General features: G+C 36.2%; 1 protein-coding gene and 1 pseudogene across 10 annotated transcripts in view; one reads left to right on the top strand and one right to left on the bottom strand.

Moving 5' to 3' along the window:
- Positions 1–20046, bottom strand: part of IPO11 (importin 11) — a 485545-nt gene that overhangs the window by 339218 nt on the left and 126281 nt on the right. For 8 of the 9 annotated variants that reach the window (XM_082383176.1, XM_082383170.1, XM_082383171.1 and 5 more), the window contains one exon: positions 13622–13743. The exons of the other annotated variant lie outside the window; for it this stretch is intronic. In XM_082383176.1, coding sequence (XP_082239302.1) covers positions 13622–13743 — 122 coding nt within the window. The remainder of the gene's footprint in view (positions 1–13621; positions 13744–20046) is intronic. 9 annotated transcript variants of the gene reach the window in all.
- LOC309623062 (mitochondrial nicotinamide adenine dinucleotide transporter SLC25A51 pseudogene) lies at positions 7356–13615 on the top strand (annotated as a pseudogene). Its single transcript has one exon. The product of its transcript is annotated as a mitochondrial nicotinamide adenine dinucleotide transporter SLC25A51 pseudogene (transcript).

The raw sequence follows: 20046 nt of genomic DNA, 5'->3' as shown, positions 1-20046 counted from the left end.
GATAAACAAAATCCTGGTCCCTGATCTCAAGCAGCTCAAGATACCCTGAGAGAGAATAAATGTTCAATTGAGATACTCATTTTAACAATATCCTTCCTGACCATGTAAGGTATTCTGTAAGCAAGTATCCTATGTTTAGTGTTAAACAGAGGGAAAAAAATGTGTACAACATTATCATCATCACAGGCAAAATTTATTTACTGAGCATATACTACTTCCCAGGCATTGCTCTAAGTATTTTAAACATATTAGCTCACTCAACATACAAAATAATCCAACAGTTTAGTTCCATTTTATAGGTAAGGAAAGAGACAGAGACAGGTTAAGTACTTTGCTCAAGGTCACACAGTGAATTTTAAGAGCAAGAATTCACATCTACCCAGTGTGCCTCCAGAGTCTGGACCTTTAAGCCCTTCACTATATCTCAACACATGGGCCTAACTTCTAAAACGCCCAGGAGGTAAAATACAGGAAGTAGAAATAGACAAGTAATCCAAGATAAAAGATGCATGATTCAGTCAAAAAATTTCAAGGAGGCAGAAATCACTTTTAGACATAGAAACTGGAAAGAGTTTTGACAAATGAAAAACTGAGAGATAAATAAAGAAATATCAAAGGATAGCAAATGATATCGTGAGCCAATAAAACTGTACCTTTAACTACCTCAAACTCTACCCTCTACCCTCTTTCTCCAGTTTCCCTTCAACCTACAGACTGAATTCCAAACATTTTTCTCTGGTCTATAATAGATAAGGGGGTTTAAGGGCCATCACTGAGGAATGTTAAGAGTAGCAAATACAAACTGAGGGTCAACTCTATACAATCACTTTGTAAAGAGTAGTCAACAAAAGCTTCTTCCTGGGTTGAAATACCTGCCAATTCCTGAAAAGTGAAATGGAGGCAACAACAATAATGAAAAGAATAATGAGTAAGTGCTCGCATGTGTGCCCAAGGGATGTGCATGAAATAGCTGCAGGGAGATAAGAGTCTTTCCTCAAATGGTGGCATTGGTCACATTTGGACAGACTGAATGGGGGAAGGACTCAGAGTAAATGAGGGAAAGCCTCAGGAAAGCCTAAGATGGTACCCTCACACACTTGGTCAAAATGACAGATGTAGTAACATTAATAGTGGTAGCAGCGTTACTTGATAGATAGTGGCAATGATTGATAGAGTAACACTCAATCATTTTGTAAGCAGCTTTTGGCAGGAAAGAGCTCTCTGCAGGAGGCCCCTTTTGTCACTTTAGCAGAGCTATATGGTCACTAACCTTAAACCTGGCATCCCCATGCTTTACTCATCTCCAGCCCTAGCACACCTCTCAAATCTTTTGATCACACAATACCCTGCTTAACCTGTTGGTTCTTTCCATAGATCAAAGAAGTAGAAATGAAAAATAAATAATTAACAGATGACCAGATCTCTTTCCCAGCTTCCCCTTCAGTAATCTTACGAGCAAACTGTGTGAACAAGATAGCATCTAAAGAAAGATCACAAGAAGCCGACAAGCTGGCAAGCAGGGAAAGATGGTGATGACTCTGACCCCGAATCTCAATGATTAACTGAGATTACTTCCCCTTTTTCTCTTTAAAAACTTTCATGGCCAAGCAGAAACTTCAGAGTTGGTTTTGGGACACAAGACCGCCTTCCCCCCAGATTGCCAGCTTTCTGGTTAAAAGCAATGTTTTCCATTTCTACCAACACTTGCCTCTTGAGTATTGATTTTTGAGTGGTGAGCAGCCAGACCTGTTTGGTAACAATTTATTGAGCAATCATATGCATTACACTTTAATAGGCATTAAATATACATTCTCCAGTTTAACCTAATAATGACCCACAGGTACTAGTTTCAAATGCCTCACTGTTGAAAACTGAGGCCCAGAGAGGAAAAAGTGGTCCAATGTCACACAAATAGTAGGTAGAGCATGCATCTCAAGCTAAATTTAGCTTTCCTCTCCATCACACTGTGTCTTTTTCTCTGAGACTCTTACAGTAAAAGCAGAAGCCCAAGGAAAAGAATCCCAAAAAGTAAGATGCTCCTCAAGCTATGAAAGTATTTACCTACACAGGAAAAATCAGAAAGTACACAGGATTCATGATAGAAAAAGTCGAAGGACTTTTTGTATTCCTTAGTTTTTATCCCCTTGTTGAAACTAGCTACTCTGTAAAAATTATGTTTCTATATTGCTTCAGGGCCTAGACCCAATCAATACCTCATTCTCAATCAGAATCTTCTCTTATTCTCATTAAACAGTTTACGGTCCTGAAACTTCAAAGCAATCCTATTCACTCACAGTATTGCTTTCTTGGGTTATCTGTTTAAAAGAAGCTTAATGCCATACAATGGTTGGTGATTAGTTAACATTACCCATGGTCTATAAGATGACTGCCACATTATCAAGTTTGTCAGAAGCCCTTATCTAATTTGTAGACACGGCGCTGGTCCTAGATGTGAGGAGAGCATTAAGAGTGTAGCCCCAAAGTCACAAGCATTCAGGAACTCTCCTAAGCAATTAGGACAGGAGACGGAAGACATAAGTTGTTGTTGTTCTAAGAAGCCAGGCTGCACTGAATAATAATGTGTAAACTGAATGCACAGCATGGTGTCCTGGCACATGATAGAAACTTCAAAAATATTGCTGAATGTTTGTTGTATCAGTATCCCAGGCTTGATATTAGAAAGGAAGGTAGGGGCACTTTAGTTCTGCTGTATGTTTCAAGGGTAAAGTGAATTTGTATTGGAAATGAAAACCAAAATGGACTCTTTCCATTCAAATTCTAAGGTGAGAGGATAGAAACACTTCAAAATACTTCCAAAACTACCGAACTTTTGGGTGGGGGGTGACACTGGGTTTTCAAAGGACCTGCTAGAAGAACAAGTTGACGTTCGGCTTTAAAAAGAAAGTCTTATAAATGATTATAACCCTTCAATAAAAAAATCACCAAGCCCAGGAATTAATAATTTACCTCTTTCTTTCACAAAACTACTCAGTGAACATGCAATTATGGCACCAACTGTTCATCTTCCTAAACCATCTTGTCTACACCCTCCAGCTTCTGTTACCAAAAGATACATGTGCATAGCCTAATCAAAAAAATTAAAACATTAAAGGCTGCATTATAGAGGGGTTTTTCCCCAGTTAGACTGAAATGATTTGAACCAATAATTACTGCAAATTGCATTAGGTTAGATGCAAAGGAAAACGTTAATAATCCAAAGATTATTCTTTTGGAAATCTAAAAGTATCTATCCCATTAGTAAAACATATATTCAAAAGGAGATGAGGAGCAGAACCTCAACAGCTGAGGTCCTGAATCCTCAAAGTACTCTTTTATGTGTTTCTATTTTCCCTACATAACAATGAGAGAAATAGTCATCATTCAATACACCCAAGGAGGATTATTCATTGTGTGGTCAACTCTGGCAAAATAAATATTCTAAACAACTTCCCCCCTTGACACCTCACTGCCCCTTTCCACAAATCAGTATATAATCAGATAATACTAGGATATACTAGGTTCTAACTAGGTTAGAAATCAGTTCAAGCTAAATCTTCAGGGGAAAAAACAACAATAATAAGAGTAAACACCATAAAACAAAAACCCTAGACTATGCAAGGACTATGTCCGTTTTCCCCACAGTAATCTCACTATTTAGCATTCCACAGACATTCAGTAAGTATTTGGTGGAAAAGAGGAGGGAGTGATCATTCACCTAAAGGGCAGAATAATCACTAAGGGTGACTTCTGTCACTCTGATTCTGTACCTAGAATACTGTATGGCACACTGAAATAGCTCAGCCAAGGCTTGATCATCTTGCCTATCAAGTACACACAAAAAGTAAAGAATAAAATGCTTTCTCCATCAGTCCTCTCAGATTGGCTTCTCCTATCTCTTCTCCAGAGGGGACACAAGAGTTTGACACACATACACAGCATAGCTTTTCAGTGGCAACTTGACTTCCAATACCATCTCAACCTACTTACAGAAACCCATTTATAAAATCATACCTATACAATGTATAGGAATCTGTAGTTTGAAATTACCCATTGCTCTAATCTACTTTATTGAAAACAAAAGGTAATTCATAACTAATTCACTTTAGAAATAATGTCTCAAAATCTCTCATCTTTTAAAAAAATTATGGCACATAATATGTGTAAACAAATGTGTTCACTAATGACTTTTCATTCCAAAATTAACCATCATTATCACGGAAACAACAAATGATGCAAAAGGACTGTCAGTATTTACTGAATGTTTATTATTAAATGCCTTGGGAATTTCTTTAACTATACTTTGTATAACCTGTGCATGTATTTTTTTAACTGTAGCATTGTAGAACACTATAAATTGTTTATTATTCATTACAGTAAACTGATATTCCAAGAAACCAAGTGACTTCCCAAGTGTATGAACAAAAATTCAATTCCAAATCCCACAATCTCACACTCCCTCCTCTCTAAATTTATGAAACTATATTTAATGCTCAAATGACCAATTTAAATTTAAATGACACATACTTTTCAAAGTAATACATCTAAATTCATTCCACACCTTTTTTTTTTTTGCAAAGGGTATTGAACAGTCAGGTATAAAATAAATAAATAAATAAATAAATATATGTATAAATATACGTGTGTGTGTGTGTGCGCGTGTGTCGGGTTGGCCAAAAACTTCGGGTTTTCCGTAGATCTTACAGAAAACCCAAATGAACTTTTTGGCCAACCTGATATATATATATATATATATATATATATTTATATGTTGACTTTAATAAACAGATTAAAAGTATGCCTAAAGTAGCCCCATTCGAAGAACTCCTAATTTGCAACAATACTACAAATCAGAGTATACATAAAAACACCCCTCTTAAAGGGCTGCTAAATGTGAACACCTTTTTATGGTGTGTTAATATGACAAAATTAAACAATGATCTATTTACCTCAAAAAGTGCACTTTTTAATAGACTGACCAAAAAGTATGCTTTACTTCCAACTAGGACTGACAAATTGAGAGATCAAATTAGCTTAATTTTTCAGGCATAAACATTTCTGAACATTTAGATGTTCAGAAAAAAATGTTATTTAAGTGGGAGAAAAAATAACACACGATTACAGTGTAAATATTTATTAAATTCATTCAATTAACTTACTGTGCACCTACTATGTGTTAGTCATGGTGCTAAGAACAAGAGACAATTAATACTCAGTGTATTGATTATGCCTTTCTATTTTCTGTATGCTGATGCTCTGACAGATGGGACCTTGCTTAACCTGGAAAGACTGGCCCTCTTAGGGTTAGCCAATTCCGAGAGATAGAAAATGGCTGCATTTGAGCACATATTTCATACACAAACTAACTGATCCAGAGCCCTTACTCCAACTATCAAGCTCTTACACTCCATGCCACTATCTCCCTTCTCCTAACTAACCTAGGGCCAGGTAGCAGACAACTCATGACAGTCCCTACACCCTGTAGCCTCCTAAAATTACTCAAACTTGCCAATCCTAAACCGGCTTACCCTTGCTTTCCCATCCCTTCCCACAGAGAGCGCAATAAAGGCTCTTGCCCACATTTCCCGCTCTCTCCCTCTGTCTCTTGACCAACCCTGGTGTTACCCCATGTGGTTCTGTGTGGTGTGGTATGCTCCTTCCTCTTGGGAACTGTGAGTAACAAACAGTTTCAATGGCAATTGTCCCTGATCTGTTGGCCTTGCCGTATCTGAAAAATATTAAAACCTACATTTTAAAGCACCCAGGGTCTACTATGGAGGCATTTGTATTTTGTAATGTTTATTGAACAAATAAATGAATGAATAAGCCAAGAATGAATGCTGGCAGCAAACATGCAAGCAAACACTAGATCAAAAATTAAAGACCTGAATTCTAACATTTTCAGTATGTGATAAGTTGGGCAGCAGCAAATTTACAATGAGTAAATTATCCGTAACCGTATTGCTAGGTGAAAACTAGTAACTGCCTGATTCATCTCAGAGAATAAAACTGACTCTCCCTTGAAGGCCTTACTTTCCTAGGATTTATGCTCTATTCTCAGCCTAGCTCTCCAGCTTTATTGCTCTTACTCCCTTCGCTCTAATGGCTGCCACACTGGCCTTCTTTCAGTTTCCTGAATGCGCCCTCACCCCTCCAGCTACAGAGCCTTTGCCCAGGTTGTTCTGCCTGTTTGGAATACTCATTCTCTCTCAACTCAATTAACTGGAGTTAATTTCTCTCAACGAACTAGAGTTAATTTCTCCTCTTCATATCTCAGCAAACATTTCTTCAGGAAAGTCCTTCTGTACCGCATTAATGCCCTAATCTGGCAGCTGCACAGTATCCGTGTCAACTGTTATCATTTTTATTCTGTAGTTCTATAATTCTTTAACTCTGTCCTCTTCACTTGACTGTTATCCCGCAAATACAAAAACCACATTTATCCTCATACTGTTCCACTACTACTCATCAACATTAGGATATTAAAAAGCAAACAGGTAGCTGGAATGTAATTAAAATAAAGTAGTTTTATGCCTCATTGGTCAAAGTATTTAGAGAACATTCCTGGTAATGAAATAATCTCTCCGACGCTCCACCCCATGCTCTGAGGTCGATTAAGGTCTGCGCCTGCGCCAGTGCTGGCTAGCAGGCTCACCAACCTGCAGGCGGGGGCTACCAGGCGTGGAGCCGGGCGCCAGTGGCAACGGGAAACCCAGTTACCAAAACTGACTCTAGATGAGAGAACCTAACAGACCAGTAACAATGGAAGAAATTGAGAAAGTTATCAAAAAGCTACCATCCCCCAAAATACCAGGCCCAGATGGTGTTACAGGTTAAAAAAAACAAATCCTTCATGAAGAAAGATCTTAAGCAACATGATGAACTCAGCAGCTCATGAAAAGAGGCCACCAATCCTAATGTTTTAAAAACAAGATATATCACCTCATATTGCGAATGTTAGTGAAATGAAGCATTACTTGTGTGGATTCTGTGCAGCTTTCAACAATGTAGCAATCGTTGGGCTTCCCTGGTGGTGCAGTGGTTAAGAATCCACCTGTCAATGCAGAGGACACGGGTTTGTGCCCTGGTCCGGGAGGATCCCACATGCCGCAGAGCAACTAAGCCCCTGCACCACAGCTGCTGAGCCTGTGCTCTAGAGCCCGCGTGCCACAACTACTGAGCCTGCGTGCTACAACTGCTGAAGCCCGCACGCCTAGAGCCTGTGCTCTGCAACAAGGGAGGCCACCGCAATGAGAAGCCCGCGCACCGCAACGAAGAGTGGCCCCCACTAGCCGCAACTAGAGAGGACCTGTGCACAGCAATGAAGACCCAATGCAGCCAAAAATAAATAAATAAATTTAAAAAAAAAACAATGTAGCAATTGCATTTCCCATTGGAAGGTCCTCTTTTGGCAAGAGCTGTATGAAATCAAAACCCAGGATGCAGTACTTCAGTTGAGAAGGGATGGATTTCGAAACTTGCACCATGGAATCCTTCCCCCATTAATGGAGAAGACAACAACACTAGCACTTATGTTTGGTCTGTATGAGGATTTATCTTGCCTTCTCCTTAAGCATATCAGTACTCCAGAGTTTGCAACCAGTAGGTAGCATGGCAGCAGTACTTGCAGGGATAACAGAAAGCAATTTTCATGCCACTGGAACGAGTTCAAACATTGCTTCAAGACCACAAGTATCATGACAAATTTACACTTGTCAGGCTTTCAAGGCACCAAAATGCCATGGAATTATAGAGTGTTATCAAGGCCTGGTGCCTGTTCTTTTCAGTAACAGATTCAGCAACGTCCTTTTTTTGGCCTTCGAGGTCCCATCAAGGAACATCTGCCTATGGCAATGACTCACAATGCTCATCTGGTCAATGATATTATCTGTGGAGGTCTATAGGATGCCATGTTGGAATCTTGTTTTTTCCAGTTAATATTGTAAAAACTTAAATGCAGTCTCAGATTGATGGTGAATTTCCATCTTTCCCCAGGGTTTTCCAAAAACTCTGGTTAAAACAGGACAGGAATCTGACAAATGTTTTCAGAGGTGCCCATCCCTTGCGGCATAACTGATGCAACTTATGAATTCCTGTTAAAGATTCTATGAAAGAAATCAGTTAAGTGCCACTTATCAACTGAAGAGACCCAAGAAAAATGCAGTTTGGCCTCGTTCCTAATCAGCCAAATACAAGTTGGTGTCATAAATCCAGGGCACAATGAATTATGGGCAAAGCTGCTTTCCTTAAGCACCAACATATTCAGAATAGACACTTTCAGTAGGAAAAAAGAATGTGGGGGGGAAAGCAAGAGAGAGGCTGGGGACGGGGATGAGTGAATAAGGACTGCTGAAGAGTACATGGTTCCTTCTGGAGGTGACGAAATGTTCTAAAACCGATTGTGATGATGGATGCACAACGCTATGGATATGCTAAAGAGTACTGAATTGTACACTTTAAATGGGTGAATTGTACGGTCTATGAATTATATCCTTATCAAGCTGTTACCACACACATACACACAAAAGATGTTTCTAAGACGTTTTTCTTGTGAAAGACGTAAAAAATTAAGAACTAATTTTTACTGTAGTAAAGCTACTAAAATATTAGGTTAAGAATTTACAGATAAAAGAAAATAATGTAAAATGCTAAATAAGAATACATGACCTAGGAGTAAAAGATGCATCCTAATTTTAAAGGATGAAAATAAAATTCTGTCACATTAAATACTCACTTAGGAATGGTCAGTTTAAACCAAACATAATCCTAGTAAAACAACACATCCACAATTTAAAAATTTTAAACTGCCTTTTATTTAACTATATTTAAACTATAACAAAATACTACTCTTTGGAACCTGTTACCTTGATTCTACTAGCCTGTTTTAAAAGCTGTAAAATGACTTAGAAAATTATCTTAGAAAATTTATACAGAATAATAAATTTCCAAATGCTGATCATAATATATACTATTTTTGAGATAGAAGAGAACTATGGAGAGGTACTAAGTGTCCAACCCAAACCTGTGTAGTATATCTGATACCAAGAGGACTTTATTATAAGGTAATTTCACCTGGAAAGCAAGCCATCATACCTAAAAACCCTGCTGCTTTGTCAACCTCTTTTGAATTATTCAACTAGCTTAAGTAAAATATTCCCCATTAGTGACTTCCTTACATCTAAAAAAAAAAAATCAAAAAATTCAAAATTCTTAAAATGCTTAATCTCAGAGAACACTTACTCACATCTGAAATTCTTAGAACTGCATTATAAAAATGTCTTTTAAGTTAGATGATGAATTGGTATTTCAGAAAACAGAGTCAAAGGAAAGTTTGATTATTCTCATTCTCATCTATGAAAGTTTTTGTTTAATCTATGCCTTTGGAGGAAAACATTAAAAGAGTTATATGTAAATAATGTTATTTTCACATAAAAATTAGCAGAAGAAAATATTACTCCCTTTATGTATAAATAATATGGACCCTAAGAAAGGGAAAAAATTCAAACTTGAAATTATTCCAGCTACAAAACAAAAAGGACACAAGACAGTTGTACTGCACAACTACAAAAAAAAAAAAAAAAAAAAAAAAAGGACTGCACTATGTTCAGAAGGTGACCAAGAAGATATACTAAGAACATCTGGAGAAGACATGGACAAAATCACGTATCCTTAAGTTTAAGTGACAATGCAGAATACTACAAAAGATCATCAAGCTGAAGGTGACATGCCTTTGACATATGTGGTTAACATATTTTTAATGAATTAATGAACAGATAAACAAATACTCAATATACTAAAAATGTCCTGAATTTAAATTAATGCGTGTACACGAGACTTAAGCTTTTAGAACTTTACAGTGCAGTAAAAGGACGGATGGATGAGAGAGAGAGGAAGAAAGGGATAAAATAAAAACAGCTAACCTCATCTATCCAGACAGTTTGACCTCAATATGTAAACTCATTTAATCTTTATAATACTCTCAATAGGAAGATACTATTAGTATCCTCATTTCAAAAACAAGGAAACTTAGGCACAGGGAAGTTATTTGGCCATGGTCATTAGTGACTAGTGGCACTGGAATTTGAGTGTGGTCCTAAAGCCTACAGTCTTTAACAGATTTCTGAATCAGAAATAGTGGATCATGGTAAAAGATAGCTTAATACAATAGTTTCCCAAATGGTCATTCTTTACATCAGTGATTCTAAACTGGAGGTGGGAGGTTCTACTGGCATCTAGTGGGTAGAGGCCACAGATGCTGCTAAATATGCTGCTATGACCAGCAGCCCCAATATGAAAAAATCATCTGGCCCCAAACTGTCGATAGTACTGTGGTTGAGAAACTGTTTTAGAAAAGCGTTATTTCTGCATGCGAAAATCCATTATAATAAAGAAGAAGAAAATAACATTTCCCAAGGTAGCCTGATTCAAGATATCATTATCAACACATTATTCTCTAGACCTGCTTATTTCAGGCAAAGGAAATGTTACACTGCAAAGTCTAAAAGAAACACAGGAAGAGGAAATTACTATTATGTAGGAGGTTAACCAGGAAATATCACTGGGGATGTGGATGGGGGAAAAAATTTCCCCAAACTCCATCAACTATGTACCTATAAGTAGAAAAAGGTTATAATGGGAAATGATAAAACTGCTGACCTAAACGTCAACGTTACCTTCCACTAGAGCATGTGACTATAAATTTTCCTAAGTTATGTCATGGGTCACTGATAATGTGGCAAACTTTTAAGTTTTTTTGGTTGTTTTTCAGATGGTCACATTTTCTGTATCTATCAATGCTTCTTTAGTCATTAATCCATTAAGGACTATAAAGTTAAATCATTATTCTTTAAAATTCTATTACATTATTCAAGACTTTCTTGGTACTTAAAATGACATGAATTCACTACCGCCCAATAGATTTTTCAATACTTCATTTTAAAAACATAAATAAGATCTGATTTTCCCTTCACAATTTTTACTTTCTTTTTTAAAATTTTTTAATTTATTTTTCTATTGAAGTATAATTTATAATGTTGTGTTAGTTTTTAGTGTATAGCAAAGTGATTATATACATATTTTTTCAGATTCTTTTCCATTATAGATTATTACATGATATTGAACATAATTCCCTGTGCCATACTGTAAATCCCTGTTGCTTATTTTATATACAGTAGTGTGTATGTTAATCCCCAACTCCTAATTTACCCCCACCATAAGTTTGCTTTCTGTGTCTGTGAGTCTATTTCTGTTTTGTAAATAAGTTCATTTGTATTATTTTTTTAGATTCCACATATAAGTGATATCATGATATTTTTAAATTTGAAAATTTAATGCTTAAGAAAATTTCAAGCCTTAATAAAATTCTGTCCCTCAATTTATGCAGACTGACATGAGCCCCAGTCTAAGTATTCTTTTAGACTTATAGAAGCCTTTTTTATTTTCTTTACAGAACCCAACTATTTCCACAACTTAAGTATCAAAAATGTTTTTGAATCACACACATAAAATTAAATATTGAAGGCAACAGTATTATCATAAAAAGTGTAAAACAAATATGCTTTAGATACAATTAGGTATCTTTCTCACTTTTTAACCTGTGTCATTTCAAGTTTTCCCTCAATAATCTCAGTACTTTATGTTACAGAAAACTCTAACATGCTCTATTAACCTTAATACTTTTTTTCCATCCATTAATTTACTGAGAAAATGTTTACAGTGTTGACTACTGCCAAAGAACAGGTTCTTTAACATTTCCATTTTAAAGGCCTGAATAAATCTCTAGTCAGTGTATTTCCACTAAGAGAAAGGGAAAGAGCAGTAAGTTAAAATGTTGGTAACTTCAATTTGGTTTCAAAAAATAAATAAGACGCCACTCAGCTTCACAGTGAGGAAATAATGTTGGTCTTCTGTACATCCACCTGGGAAGCAGCACACCTGGTAGTTCAAAGAGCAAGCTCTGGCATCAAGCTGCCCAAGGTCAAACTCTGCCCTGTGACGTGCCACTTGCCAGATCCTAGGCAAGTCATTTAACATTAAGTTATTTCTTTGCTCTATAAAAAGAAGACAACCATGCCTCTAACTGCGGACCGTTTAAAAATTAAATAAGATATAAATGTAAAGTACTTAGCAAAATATAATGCATATGGTAATGTAAGCATATAAGGTAGGGGGTCCCCAGAGAAAGAGAATCAGGTAAGAGAAGCCATTTTTGGCCTAAGTCATTCTGTGATCTAAGCCTGGCCACAATGCTTAACCTTGAGCAGGACTTGGTAATAATGATCTTAAGGGAACAAAAGAACAAACTGTTATCAAGCAAGAGAAGTAGCAAGAGCAAAGATAACAAATTAGTTGTAAAAACTCACAGTTCTGTTTCAATAGTAAAGACTAGCATGAAGCACTTTCTTGAGCAGTTCTGCAGAATTTAAACCTCCTAGGCACTCAACCTCCAGATCAACTGGAACGTAAGGGATGATGATGCTGACCTTCACTGACCCCCATGACTTCAATCAACCAAAGCTTGGACTCTGTCAAACACCCAAGCACCTTCACGAATATGCATGTACCCTTAGCTTAAAACTTCCCAAATTTTGCTGTTCATGGAAACACTCCATTGGGAAAGATCCCCAGTGCTCTTCCTACTTGTTGCAAGTAATAAATCCTTCCTTCTCCCAGTCTTTGACTTGGTTCTACCTTTTGGCTCGACACCCACCAAGAGGCAAATCCGGTTTTTGGGTAACAGTAAGTGCTCAAAAATTATTATCTATTGTTATGGTGTTAGGACTAAACCATTACCTGTGTTCTTAATCCAAATTACCATACCAGAAATAAATAATAAATTTTTTAGAAGAATTTCTAAAGCTAACTGCACTTATTTCACTAATTTATCACTAGGATAAATGTGCTCTAAAAATTCCCTAAGACAAAAAGATCTAATATATCATTCTTCTCACACAGTATCAAGTCTTAAAAGGCCTGCTTTTATGCCTTTAAAATTAAAAGTAGCCCAAAAAAAGCATATAATGCCAAACAAAGACAGGGATAAAGGCAAAAAAAAAAAAAAAAGAACCAAGATACTCTTTGAAAAATGTCCAAAATCAAAGCATTTTGTATTTGCTTTTGGAAATGAGAATTTTAACAAAGTTTTACTGTAAAGTATATTATAATGACTTCATCTAAGTAAGGAGAAAACAATAACTTGTAAGCTTCTTTAGAGATAATCCAAAATAAATAACAACAAAATTATGTAACAAACTTTTGAATTACCAGGAGGATAATATATTTTATGAAGTGCTACTGACATTGAAATATTATATATTTAATATATTCATATAAAAAGAGGACCTAAAATAAGTCTAACAAAATCTGGTTATTTTAAAAAATGGGAATTCAGACAAAAATGAAATTGGTAAAATGAACATAACCAAGTTAAACGGCAGTGCCCACCACTCCACTCACATCTTTTTAGATCTAGACCAACACTTGCCACATCATTACCTACTAACAAAATTAGCATACATATGCATAAAACAGCACGGCCCAGCAACACACAGCAATACCAATGGCCAAAACAGTGCTAACATTTTGATGCTTTAAAAAAACAAATTTTAAGAAAACATTTCCTCACCTATTATCAGATGGCAGAAGAGAAAGCAAAGCCAAAGCTGAAAGTTTTCTTCTTTCAGGCTGGGTAATATTGTCCATGCGATCAACCCACATTTCAATCATATTTCCCAAAAGCTGGTCCATCTGAAAAAAGACCAGGAGGCATCTCAAATATGTGAAATGCTATTTACTTGTGGATAAGTACTGTTAAAGGCTAAAACCTCATAAGGAATGGCTAAAGTTCAATTCCAGCAAACCAGAGAATTGGAATATAAGATTTTGGGGCAAGCCTTGAGCTGGAAAAAAATAATTTGAGCAAAACCAGAAAACGACTCTAATTAATCTTGAGAGCCAATTAACTCTGAGAGCCAAATAGACTTGTTCAACTCATCTAGGCTAAGGGTCCAGTTGTTTGGTCAAATACTAGTCTAGATGTTGCCATGAAAGTATTTTGCAGATAAGATTACAATGAGTTGATTTTAAGTAAAGGAGATTACCCTAGATAATGTGGGTTAGGCTTCATTCAATCAGTTGAAAGCCTTAAGAGCAAAAACTAAGGTTTCCTAGAAAGAAGAAACCCTGCCTCAAGACTGTAACATAGAAATCCTGCCTGAGTTTTCATTTGCAGCCTGCTCTACAAAATTAGAAATTGCTAGTCCCTGCAATCATATGAGCCAATTCCTTAAAATCCACCCCCCTTCTCGCGTGTGTGCGCCTCTACATGTGTATATTCTCTCAATCTCTCTCTCTCTCTCCATATACACAGAACTGGTTCTATTTTTCTGAAAAACCCTACCTGATACAGTTAGAATCTATAAAGTAAAACAGGGCCAAGTGTACTCATCCTGTAGACTGAAAGTGGGTCCCAGGGTTTGCTTACAAACACCTGTACACTCCTCGCACCTTTTAAAGAATGCATTTAATATCAGAATCTGTACTTCATGGATTTTAGTAATGTAAGATCAACCTTGAATTCCCATACTTTCTTACTTTTGTGCTTCTACATTTTTTCCAAAAAATGCTTCAACACATTTTTTTTCCAACACATTTTGAAAAATAATAAACAGTCAAGGAAACACTTATTAGTATAAGACAATTATTTACACTTGAGTTCCCCAAACTGTGTGCTGTGTCCCAAGATGCCACAGTAAACTCACAAAATATTTAAAATTATTCAGAGAAACCTAATGACATCCGTCAGATACTGCAAAAACTACTAGTTCAAGATAGTTCCCAGTTTTAACATTACACTCCTTTTGATGACTTCGTATCTTTCCAAAGTACTACCAAAAAATCAAGGTAGAACAGAAGATGAAAGTGGAGGTATCCAATATGACTCTAAGGTTTAAGAACTTGGGTGTTGCCCAATAGGCATACACATTCCATTAATCAGTAATTGTGGTTATTTAAGAATGAAATAAAGATATTATTCTTTAGATTTTTGTGTATAATTTTCAATAGATACTAAGTTATTAGGACGTGAATACAAATTAATTTGTTTGGATCGAACTACTTAATAAAAGGAACAGTTAGCTATTTATATTTCTTTTAGCCTAGAGGCATTGTGAAAATATTACTAACATATTAAGGGCACAATGAAGCAATACAGTCCAGTAACTGCTGATTTATACCATGTGTCTTCAATTTGTACTTAATTTGGAAACAAATGGCTCAGATACTTTATAGATTTACTGCAATTAATATCTAGTAAGCAAGATTTAAAAAACAAAGCATAACCATACGAAAGCAAATATCCAGTTATTAAAATGTAATATATACAACTAAAGCTATAGTAATATATGTGGTTGAAATGAAGATGCAATCAGCAAAGACAGGTATCTCTATGGTCTAATTTTATTTACTTATAACTTACATTTATTTCCTCTATTATAAAAATATTTAACAACAGCACATAACAAAAAATAGAAACAACTGTAACACATGTTGATGACCATTTATAGCGAATCATAAAGCAAAAAAAGAATTCTGTAGTATTTCAGAGAACTAATTTCTAAAATCAAGGTATTTCTTAAACAGCATGATAAAAAGATGATGAGATTTCTCTACCTTGATAATGTATGCCAAAATCTACCCTGGCGGATCATGCTGAAGATACCATGATTAAATAAATAGCTACTATAGAAAGACAGAATTTTATTTCTGACTGGTTCCATCATTTTTACAACTTCAAAGAATATGAGTTATAAATGTTGTCTATAAGAATTAAGTAATTTTATATAAGTATATTCCCTGTAGGAACAGAATATGTTTATGCAAATGGCGATCTTTTTTTATTTCTCTCTCCAAATGTTATCTTCTTAGTCTAACCTTCATACCAGTTGCTATTCAAGCAATAAAATGTCATTTTTACATAAAATTTCATGAAACATCATTCATTGTGTGGAAACAAAAAAGTACCTTCAATCTCTCTAGTATTAGAGAGATGTGTGCTGTTTCAAGTCAAACACTTAGGACTGATTAAGGAAAAAGTCTTATAATCAAAGTAGCAGGTCTTGAGGAAAGTCATCTTCTTACCTTGTAGAACTGAAGTTACCAAAATGTTTCACTCCTCCCCCCAAATTTATAAAGTCTAAATTAAGGGATATTGCCAGAAAGAGTAAGACGACAATGTTTCTAGAAAATAAGGAAATACCTAAGGAATTGTTGAGTTCAGTCTTCATTTTGTAGAAAGATAAACAGATAATATTACTCCAATTACGCAGCTGCACACACTTTATTGCATCTTTATAAAAAAGTTATTTACCCTAGAAGCATACTGACATTGTAAAAACAATTTTAGCTTTGAACATACACATTTGCTGGCTCCCTCTGAAATCCCACTAAAATGAGAGTAAAGAAATATAAAAAGCAAACAAATAACCCCCCAGGGTCTATAAAAGAGGAGAAACTACATGGGTAAAGATGGCTACGAGTTTTTGGAAGATGGCAGATGAATGAAAGAGTGGTAAGTAACTTGGCCAAACAGAAAAGCCTGGAACCAAACTGCCTGCCAGAGAAATAATAATCTAATGCAAACAGACTTGGTTCTCAGAACCTTGCAATCATCAGGCCACAAAGAAGACAGAGGTGAGGCACAGAGCTCAAAACAGGAAAACTAGCTGGGAATCTGTACAAAGAACAATTAGAACCTTCTAGATTGCTTTCCCCACTCCTAAAGGAGTCCAAAGATACAGCATCTGCAAAAATAAAATCCAAGAAGCTCCAACTCAAGGCATCAAGAACAGGGGGCAGGCAAGGTGAGAAACAAATTAAAATCAGATGACTTAAATGAGAATCAGGACGCTGAATGGCGAAACACCCTCATCCCAAAAGCCTGTTTTCCCATCCTGAATTCCACAGCACTAGTTTACACCAAGAGAGATGCTGTCCCTCAGAAGAAAGAGGAAGCCTAAAGAGAAAAAGGGCCTACAAATGCTGTCATTTTCTAGCAAATTTCCCTACAGCAAAAGTACCATTCTTCAATACCCTAAGGCTCTAAATTCTAAATTACGTTATCAGTCTAAAAAGTTTTCTTCATTCAATATAAAAAATGACTCTGAAAGACTCTGACTAGCAAATGCTTAGAGGTGGAACTGTTCTAATGGTGACTTCTGCAATGAACCCAACTTCTTTCCTAAAGATATTAAATCACTCTTAATTAACTTGGTTTTCTCTACTATCTGACAACTGTTTTCAAGTGTTTAGAAGAGGCAAACCTTTCTGCAAAATCCTTGCTTGCTTCAAAGCTATCTGGATTTACTGGAACTCATTTTCCTAGTCCTATTTAATTCTGATGTTCTTTAAAACTGTGCTCACAGTCAAAAGTAGCCATTTGAACTACAATAATATTTCATTCTCTTTCATTCCCGTAGTCTCTAGACTCAAACATGATGGCTTGACAATTTTTGGTCAAATTCTTTGTGAAAAACATTTCTTCTTCATATCGAAAAGTGAAAAAAGAAGTGTTCCATGAAAAGCCAGTGCTCTAAATACAGTGAGAGAAATAAGTCTGAACCTATAACATCTCTCTTTAATCCTTCATATTGTCAAAGGGTTGACGTAGTACCAGCACCAGCCACAGGTCATTATTTCTGTATATTTTGATGTTTAACCCAATGGAGGTGGTGGTCTACTCTCGTGTATTTTTTTAAAAGTAAACCTAAGACATTTGCGATAACAGGGAAACAGGACATTTCAGAAAATTTTCCACATGACTTTTATTTATTTATTTTTAAATTTAATTTTGATTTTATATTGGAGTATAGCTGATCGATCACATGATGACTCTTAAATGAACAGCACCTAAAGAACTATCCATTAGTTAGTCTGCCCTGGATTAGCAAAGCATATTATTTTGGGTAGAAAGATGGTGTTAAGCACAGGACAGCACAGAGGCAAATTTCCTTTAAGGTCTAATAACAAGTAAAGCTATATTTTCAGATCTTCTCCATTCATGCAAATACATACTATGCTAGGTGACTCATTTCCAGATTCAAATCATGCTGCTACTAACAATCACTTGAGGTAAAATGAAAATTAAAATATTTAAAAATCAAAAAGTAACTATAAATTAAAAATTTTTAATATAATCTTTATTTTTTATACAAATTGGTATTTTAACACTGTCTATCAAGCTATGTAGCACAAATCGTTATCAAACCATTTTAATAATTTCTGCCTTTCCACCACATGAGGACTCAGTGAAAGGTCAGCAGGCTACAATGCAGGAAATGGCAGAATTCAACCACGCTGGCACCCTGATCTTGGACTTCCAAGCCTCCAGAACTTCCATCACCAACTGAGGTACGTACCCCTATATACAGATGAAGCCATGAAAAGAGAAATATGGTACATTTCCCCAACTCTACCATCTCCTAGCTTTGTGACCTTGGAGTTCACAGTCAAATGGAGAAGACAAGCAAGTAAGCAATTCTGTAATTCAATCTGCAAGACCACTCAGCTGACCTGTAGAAGAGGTACTGGAGGAAGCCCAATATTAGAGGTTATGGTAATATTCCAGTCACGAGAAAAGCACTTGGGCTGTGGCAGCAGCAATGGAGGTGAAAAGAAGATGGATTTAACATGGCTTACAAAAATACAGGGGATGAAGGAATAAGTTAAATGATACCAGGACAGGGCTCAAAGTTCTTTGGGATAACTGGCCCAGGCCCTTAAATAAACTAAGGCCACAGGAAAAAAGGATGGAGGTGGGAGAGCTGTTCTACAATAAAAGATGAGAAAACTTTTCAATAAATGAGAGAGAAATATATATTAAGCATAATGGACACACAAAAGAAGAAATGTCAGAGGACACTGAGTGCTCAAAGAAGACAGAAGACCTTGGTGTAAAGATACTGGGACTGGATGGTAAGGAAAAGGTCAGAGTTGGCCTCCCTTAAAGAAGTGACTGTGGCTTGAGATAAGCAGAGTCAGTGATTAAGTCTTAGAAAATGCTTATCGTTTACTAGGAAGTGAAACCCATGAGACCAAGAAGGAAATCAATGGGAAATTAACTTACAGTGTCCTGGAACCTAAAGAAGGGAAGAATTTCAAGGAATGTGTGAATGAGTGTGTCACCTAAAACCAAGAGGAAGTTACTGTGCCCTCCAATGAGGTTTATGTTATACAAATATAAAACACGTATATAGTTACACACACATATACATAAATAAATACATATGTATACACATATATGTTTGCATGTTATAGGTTAATCTAGCTTGATTCATCTAAAAGACTTGTCTTTTTCTGGACTTCCCCGGTGGTCCAGTGGTAAAGAATCTGCCTTTCAATTCAGGGGACTCAGGTTCGATCCCTGGTCAGGGAACTAAGATCCCACATGCCATGAGGCAACTAAGCCCGCGCGCCACAACTACTGAGCTTGCGCGCCTCAACGAGAGCCCGTGCACCTCAACGAGAGCCCGCGTGCCTCAACTACAGAGCCCACGTGCCACAACTAGAGAAAGAAAACCCACACGCCACAACTAGAGAGAAGCCCGCACCACAATGAAAGATCCCGCAAGCGGCCTCAAGGAAGACCCAGCGTGCCGCAACTAAGACCCGACGCAGCCAAAAAAATAAATAAATAAAATGAAATAAATAAATAAAAGACTTGTCTTTTTTGCATTAAATTTCCTTGGTACATCTGTCAAAAATAAACCGACCATTAATGTATGCACCTATTTTTCCAACTCAATTCTGTTTCATTGACCTAAATGTTTATTTTCATGCTATCCCCCTTTCTTGGTTAGTATAGGTTTATAATAGGTCTTGAAATAGGATAGTATTATATATTCTTCAACTCTGTTCTTGTTTAAAGTAGGTTTGGCTATTCTAGGTCCATTATATTTCTATATAAATATTAGAATTAGCCTGCCAATTTCTACCAAAAAAAATAATAATAATTTTTAGGGAAAATTTTTATCTTAGCAATAATGAATCATCTAA

Source organism: Balaenoptera borealis (assembly GCF_965194805.1).
Source record: "Balaenoptera borealis genome assembly, chromosome: 2".
NCBI lineage: Eukaryota > Metazoa > Chordata > Mammalia > Artiodactyla > Balaenopteridae > Balaenoptera > Balaenoptera borealis.
Note: the sequence above shows the minus strand (reverse complement) of the source record. Positions and strands in the feature narration are given on the sequence as shown.